Below are 8,488 nucleotides of genomic sequence, written 5' to 3' on the forward strand. Positions count from 1 at the left end.
TACATACCTAGTTAATTATTTTATCTATGAAATATTTCAATGTATAATAAAGATAAGTGAAACATAAGCCTGTCAAAATCCTGAGAGATTATACAGTTTAAATAAATACTTGGTGGGGAGTTTGAGCGAATTTTTTCTATTTGCGCCACCGTTGCGATTAGACGTATTTGTGATAAATGTTTCAGTGTATGGACGATGTACCTACTAGAATTTATATATTTTGTTAATGCATATTATCTCAAGTCTATTATTCTGACATCAATTATATATTATATCATACACATATACTTACACATACATACCTACACTTGTATACCAATAGGCCATTTAAAGAGATATCGAGTTGTTCAACAATATTATAACAAAACCGTATAAGAACATGTTTCATGACACGTTAGACACGTCTATATTAAGATAATAAAACAAGTAAATCTATGATTGATTACAATATTAGATTTTAAAGCAAAAGTAGGTACACCACCTTATCAATTTGATGTTTGATCTTTATATGAACGATTTTAATCATTTATTTACCTAAATGTACGTACCTAAATATATAATATGTAACAAATAACAATATTATCATGGTAGGTACGATGTAAGTCTCGGGTCAACGTTATTTCCAAATTCAGTTCAACAGGTGAACAACAGTATGCATCGACAATGTAATGTTGCCAAATTTTGTTTTGGAGCCAGACACGAGCAATATATTAATATTCTGTGCATCCTCCCAAGATGTACACGCACACTACATCTGTAGACATCTATCTCATATCGTTTCCAGTGCTTTTGTAATATTCCCCACAGGCTTTTTGACTCGTCCAAGGTCACTTGATGCAGTACGCCCGCAAGTGACGGATACTTTTACCAGACATTGATGATACTTTATAGTGGGTTATAACTTGTATTAACATTACACGGTACGTTGAGCTACGGCCGTACGGCAGACACACAACGAAAATGTAGCGCGTTGGGGGAACGCAGAGCAATAAGGTACTGTGGAAAAAATGAATAAAAGTAAATATCCATTACGTGTGCCTATCACGATTCACGTACATTCACGTACGCATGAGAAGGAATTTCACCATAAACGATCCGCGCGTAGATGGAATTAGACGCATTCGCTCCAAGGTAGGTGAGTCGATATCCTTTTTCAGTGGACACCGCGGCTACGTGCATCTACCGAACGCGTAAAGATTATCAAACGGTTACGGTGAATAACCTACCTGGCTACCTGTCTAGCATATTGTTCAGAAAACGTTCACGTGAACAGAAAAAAGACCAAACGTCTGCACTGAGTCTCTCAGACCTCAGTTATCAATGCGTTTATCACGTTTGCTTATCATGGAAAGCTGCGTGCTGTTTGAAAATACAATAACATCACACGGAGTGTAAGATAATATGTTTCGGTTTATGAACCCGTGTATGAAGCCATAGAAAACGATTGACTATCGAATATCTAGTTCCTATAATTAATTAATATTAATATTCATTCCTTAGCCGTCCGACCGATCAGCGGTGTATAACGTCGTCACCCACTCGCGCGCCACCATGCACATTCCGTCGTAGCCCAAACACAATGGCGCTTTACGACAGCAAACATTGGCTGCTCTCTCACATCAGAAACTCGTTCATATCGTCTGATGACACAGGTAATTACAATGTCAAAGCTTTTTTGCTATGAGATTACGATTATCGCCGGTGGGTTATCGGCAAGTAGGACGCTCGCGCTATGGCTAGTGTAGAAATATTTCTCGACCGTATGAGAAAAATATCAAATTGAACAACAGTACATATACACGCGCGCACACGCACAGGCACAAGCACACGCCTATAATACACGTTCATGTTTACTCGGATTAAAAACCATTCGAACAGGTAACACTGTGTACTATCAAGGTGTCTCAAGGGTGGGGCATGGTTATCTGGAGAAAATTTTTTCAACGAAAGTTTTTTCTCGCGTTTTAAAAAAAAAATAGGTAATTACATAGAAATTCCTCGCCGTGTTCCGTATTCATGTTTTACGCCATATTTATTATTTTTTTTTTTACTCTGTGTGTGTTTGTGTTTATGTATATGTATAATATTTGAAAGAACATTTTTGCTTTTATTTTATATATTATTGTTATTTGTATTTAACCGTTCTATACAATTAAAGCGTCGTGTCTTACTACAGAAAAATTGTATGTGTTGTTTAAAATCTGGACCGCCTAGGTACAGAATCCAATCAGTGCAAGTAAACAACAATCTGTGATCTATGTATAGTTTGATATAATATTTTAAGTTTTTTTTTAATCTTATCTTGTGAATGGGTTTCCAATGTTCATTAAATCTCGAATGCTGTAAAGCATTAACTATAGCATATATTTTTTGATTTATTTTGTATTTTTTTTGTATAGTGTTAAATTTTCTTGTGTTTTTTATATAATTGTGCTTACATACGTTAGTCGAAACAAAATCATGGTTATTGTCAACGATCTTGATTACCAGCCATTTCAATCACTAGTCAATGTCGACAGCATACCATTAATTATTCCAGAATGTACAATCACCAAGAAGCAGCCTACTAAGACATTTAGTGAAATCCAACACCTTATTACTCATAATCGATACAAAGATGTAAAAAAACTACTACGCTGTCATCATTGGCCAACCGATAACATGATACGAAGTCAGTTGTGGTCAGCTCTAAGTAAACAACACAATAATAATAATATGACTGAAGGTTTTTATTGGGATCTAGTAGTGCAATTATTTGGTACTAAAGATCTACCAGATAAAACAAGTATATTGCCACCATTTGTTGATTCTAAGCATAGACATATTTATCATTTAAATGCAGTCGGTAAAGAAGTAGCTGATCGAGTTGTTTGTGTACTAGGATTTGCATGTCCTGATATTACTTATAGTCCAGCAATATATTCATTGGTATCATTATTTTTACATTTTATGCCTGAAGAAGAATGTTATAATAGTCTAACTAGTCTTGTATCTTCAAAGCGATTAGTTTTTATGACACAAACAAAGTCATTATATGAAGTCACATGGAGAACAGTTATGCGAGCTACCAAAAAATATGCTAGTAGTGCTTCAGTTCATTTGACAAAATTTTGTTCAGTAACCAAAATTGAGCATGTATATACTGATTGGATATGGTGGATTTTTCAAGGTTTACCATTCCATCATGTTGTTAGAGTTATGGACTGTTACTTACATGAAGGAATTAAAGTATTATACAGAATTGCTATGGCTATATTGAAACTATTTTATAAGCATTCTAGTAAAAGAAATTCTTTTTGGGCCCTAGAAGCTTATAATAACGGATTAGAAGCAACTTTAATGAAATTTTGTCGACAAATGCCTGCTAGTCCAAATAAATTATTAAAAAAAGCCTTTGGTATTCGAGCATTAAGTGCTGCATATTTACATAGAGTTTTTGTTAAAACTGAAATGTCTTTAAAGTCAAAAGCAGTTTTATCTAATTCACATCAACTAATAAGATCTCGCTCCAGTGAAAACTTACCCACAAGTCAATCCCAAGTAAATATCCAACTAATGTCACATACACTTAGTACACGAGAACTTTTTACTTTGTGGTCTTGGTTACCAATGCGGATTACCATGTATCAACCAATTTTATTATATACTACAGAAGAACATGGATGTAGCTTAACCACATTTTATTTTAGAGTTGAACAGCATGAACCAACATTATTAATTATTAAAACTTGTTCTGATGATGTGTTTGGAGCTTATTGTTCTACTAAGTGGCTTGAAAGAAATAGAAAAGATGAAAGAGGAAACAGGACTGCATATTTTGGAACCGGTGAAACATTTTTATTTAGTTTATTCCCTGAAAGATCAAAATATCCATGGGTGGGTATGGAAAATGATAATGTTTGTCATTCAAATGAACTTTTTATGGCTGCTGATTCTAAAATGATAACTATCGGTGGTGGTGATGGTCAAGCAATTTGGATGGATGAAAACATAAGATTTGGAAAATCTGATAGCTGCTCGACATTTAATAATCCACCGCTTTGTCCAGGAAAAGATTTTGAAATTAAAGTACTGGAAGTTTATGGTTTTGGAGGTGCGATGTTGTAAAGAGGTGGTGATTGTGATTGTACACTAAACATTGTTCTATTCAAGGTTTATTTTTATATTTTTTAGTATTTATATTTACAATGTATACTTTAGATATTTTTTATAATAAAGTTGTTCATAGGGATTAGCGAAGTGGTAATGGGTGGAGACAATTTACTTCAAACAATATCCACATCAAAATATGACACATATCCAGGAATTGAAGATAACGAAGAAGAAGATGAAATTACTGAGTCACTTGATATTCACACTGGTATAATACTTAATAAAAATATTGATATTCTTTTTACTTAATTAACTATTTTATATTTCCAAAGAATTTGTAGTTCGTCGTCAAAGGTCCCATACATCAGTTCAATTAGAACGTTTGCAAAGAAATATGATGAAATCTGCCAATGTACGCCATGTAAAATGGGAACTTACACCTGTCTCCCTTACAGGTATTTTAAATATTAATTTAAATTAATAAATAGATGGTATATATTTGAGTTGTAAATTAGATTTTCTTTGTTGCTTGGGAAATATAGTTTTTTCAAATTTATATGTTTTTCACAAAATTAAACATTTCAGCATAATTTTTAAATCACTTTTTTTTCAATTCAAATTTTGTTTTCTAAAAATTTTAGCATAGACATTTTTTTATTTTTTTTTGTTGTTATACATTATATTAAATACAAATCCAAAATTAGTTACAATTTATAATATAGCTTAAGTATGTATTGCAAGAAGTAATTATTGAAAATAAGTAAAAATAATGTAAACATTTTACACTAAAAATTTAAATAATTTTTTTGATTCAATTCTTAGTTATGACATTTTATATTAGAAGACATACAATTTTAACTCAAGGATATCAAATTATTTTATAGTTTTGTGTGGAACACTTGGGTTATGATTATAAGATAACATATTCAACTTCTATATTATCCTGACCTTCATTCAGAATAGGTTTTTGAAAACAATGGTTCATCATTTTTCAGTGATCCACCCAACACCTGGTATCAAATGTGACTAGTTTTTTTATTTAATAAATTACATAACAAATTCCAATGTTCTCTTTATAGTAAATGTTGGAAATTTAATATGAGCATGAAAAACCATTCTAAATACAGTCAACTCACGGTATAACAAAGTTCGATATAACGAAAACCTCGATATAACATATAAAACTGTCGGACCCTTGAAAATCTCGTGATATAACAAAAAATTAATTGTATTTTGGTCCCCTTGATATAATGAAGATTTTTTGGCCAAAGTTCAAGCATGTAACGAATTTTTTCAATTTTGGAGATTGATACTTCACATCTTACGAGCTTGTTTCGGCTATTATTATGTGATAAGATGTTCATGTATCGTTTATATGATACACGTCTGTTAAATGTTAATTGTATTAAATATAAACATAAATTTGTTGCTATCGAACAAAGGTCTGGCTACCTGTGGTGTTCTCAATAATGATAAGATTTTGAATAAAACTGGTGACGAAGAGCCCCCGTAAGCTCGAATGTAGCAAAATTAGGTCGCCACGCCGTCTTAAATTATTTACAAAGACATGATATTGACGATAGTGTATTTTGTAATATTCTAAAATTGGACAACATTATTAATCGTGTAAGCGCAAATGGATACACACACAAAAAAAAAAACAGAAGTATGTATGTAATAAACAAAAATGTATGAATGTATGAATGTATCTAATAAAATATTTAATAATAATCTAATATTTTACGTTGGCATGTTATTATAAAACTCTAATAAAATCTAAATTTTCTTTTAAATAACGTTTAAACAAATTTTGTTGATTTATGCTTTTGATATAATGAATTTCAATATAACGAACTTTCGATATAACATACTTTTTGCTCGGTCCCTTGAAATTTGTTATATCGCAAGTTGACTGTATTATGTTTGGTGTTTTAATAAGCATACTAATATTTGTATTCATATTTTATATGTTTATCAATTATATAAACTATTTAATTCATTACTTATTTATGACAATGTAGTTAATGAAAATTTTAAATCTTAAGGTATTTTATAAATATATGTATGTTAATTTATATAATACCTTTGTTATATGAAACACTTAAGTTAAAATTATTTCAAACTGAAATATTAATTATGCTAATTACTCCAAACTTTGTTTAGAATCATTTTTTTAATAAGATGATAATTCTTCATTTTTTTCAAATTCATGTTATTAATATGAACTTATATGACTTTAAAGTATCCATTTTAAATTCCCGTCATATATTAAATTAGTTCTTTATTTTGGTAGGCCTATCATAAATGTTTTGTTATTAATACATTTATTTTGTTCCACAAAGTAAGTTAAATTTACATATATAGTTTTAAATTACTATTTAGTATTTATATATACATGAAACTAATTATAAAAATTAATTCAATTTTTTAAACATTTAGATGAAGAAAAAGCTGAATTATTCCCCAAGAAAGATATAAGTAATCAAAAAAAAAATTATATTTCTGAACTATCTAAATTATTGAAAGCTTGCCCATATCTTCCACTGAATCCATTTCGGGAATATTCTAAATATGATGGAAATGTAACTATATTTTTAACTTTTACATTTTTTTATTAAAATAATAATACTATATATAAGTTCTAAAATAATTTTTTCAGACTCAACTAGGTGAAGCTACTCGAAAATATGGTATATTTATAACTATGTTAAATTTGGAACGTCGTAATTATCCCATGCAAGTATCAATTATAGCTACGGCCAAAGTTCATGATTTAATAGGATTGGTTTGCTGGAAATGTACTATTGAATATCCTGATTGTACTTTGAAGTATTATATATATATATATTTATTTTTTAATTTTATTAAAATATATTAAAATATCAATCTTTCTAATAAATTTTCAACAGGGATAGTGTTAATTGTTATGCTCTATACATAGCTGAAGATGATGGTGAAGTTGACTTTGATTTTCCATATTTAGATTCTCGAGAAACTGTTGCTAAATTTGGATTTGGATTCTTAGCTATTGTTGAACGGGACAGTAAATTAGCACCAGCTATTTCTAATCATTCACCAACATCACAGTAAGAAAAATTTTCTCTGAATTTTTCAAGTGTATAATACATATTTATTTTTTCTAGGGATGGAAATTCAGTTTTAAGTGATAATATAAGTACAAAAGGTAAATAAAATATTTATTAAAAAAAAATATTTTTTTTTAAAATCAAATTGTCTTTAATATTATGTTTAACTATGTTATAATTATTATTTTATTTAGCTCAACAACAATTAGAAGGAGAGTTAAATAAACTTCTCGCTATTGAAGCTCCTTTGTACCAACTATATAATGTGAATATACTAAATAAAGTTAGAGCAAAAATAGAAATTCATTTAGGCAAGTAAATTTTTATTTATTATTGTTGAATACTAATGTTCATATACTAATGATTTTTAAACAAATTTATGATCTAACATAAGATTATTTTATCATATTTTAAATATTTTATACTTTGAGACAAATTTGTTGGTAATATTCATATTTTTAAATAATTAATAACTACAAGTCATTCACTAGAGTATTTTTTTTGTTATATGTTGTTGTTTTCAAATTCAACAGATTTTTCTCAAGAATCTATTCAAATTGGGTCTCTTACCAGACTTTTTTTGTCATAATAAAATTTAATTTTATCATCTATACAATTTTGTAAAATATGTTTCAATTTCACTGTTGTCAGTTCAAACAACATTCTCATATGACTATATTTTGTATTTTATCTTTAGGAATATCGGGTCAGAAAATTGAATTAGATCCAGTTGTTAAGCAAAGATCTACTTCTAAATTTTCATGGACAAAACAAAAACCAGCTACATATGACATGGATTGCGTTGTAGCATGTGATCTTACAGAAACAAAATCCAACAATCGAGCTGTATTAAGACTAGTGTATGATAGCACCGCATTGAGTTCTAGTATTGGAGATAGTGCTCCAAGTCAACAAGGAACAGCTGTTTGGAGGAACTTTAAACATCATGATTTTGAAGCTGAGCAAAAAGTGGCTGAAGATATTGTACAAAAAATTAATAATATTTTAGAACTTAGATGTAGTGTAAGAAGACAGGAATATATTTCATTACGTGAACGCAAATCACATCGCCGAAGAAGTTTTCATCTTGGTCCTAGATAATATAATTTTCTAATGAAATATTTTAGTTGGGTGTCAATATGTCATGTATTATTTTTAAGAACTATTTTTACTTGTTTAAATTAAAAGACTATAAATTAATACTGAATGTATGTCTAAAAATGTGTTATTGTAATTAATTTTCTCATTATTTAAAAATATGTTTTACTTCTAAAATACTTGCATATAACCATTCTTTTAAAGTTAATTAT

At 29.4% G+C, this 8,488-nt stretch overlaps 1 protein-coding gene across 6 annotated transcripts; it reads left to right on the forward strand.

Moving 5' to 3' along the window:
* Positions 1-1,311: 1,311 nt before the first annotated feature.
* LOC112681988 (target of rapamycin complex 2 subunit MAPKAP1-like) lies at positions 1,312-8,488 on the forward strand. 6 transcript variants are annotated; one of them, XM_025552393.1, is made up of 10 exons: positions 1,312-1,391; positions 1,501-1,652; positions 4,229-4,360; positions 4,425-4,547; positions 6,532-6,674; positions 6,752-6,921; positions 7,002-7,178; positions 7,236-7,276; positions 7,373-7,489; positions 7,876-8,488. In XM_025552393.1, the coding sequence occupies exons 1-10, from the start codon at positions 1,321-1,323 to the stop codon at positions 8,277-8,279; spliced, it is 1,530 nt and encodes a 509-aa protein (XP_025408178.1). In that variant the 5' UTR covers positions 1,312-1,320; the 3' UTR covers positions 8,280-8,488. The 6 variants fall into 6 exon arrangements, with proteins under 6 accessions (XP_025408178.1, XP_025408181.1, XP_025408179.1 ...); XM_025552395.1 differs by lacking the exon at positions 1,312-1,391 and adding an exon at positions 1,406-1,423 and having other exon boundaries at positions 7,876-8,486; XM_025552396.1 differs by having other exon boundaries at positions 1,327-1,652; positions 4,219-4,360; positions 7,876-8,487.

The sequence above is a fragment of the Sipha flava genome, unplaced genomic scaffold (assembly GCF_003268045.1).
Source record: "Sipha flava isolate LNK unplaced genomic scaffold, YSA_version1 1_pilon_pilon, whole genome shotgun sequence".
Lineage (NCBI taxonomy): Eukaryota > Metazoa > Arthropoda > Insecta > Hemiptera > Aphididae > Sipha > Sipha flava.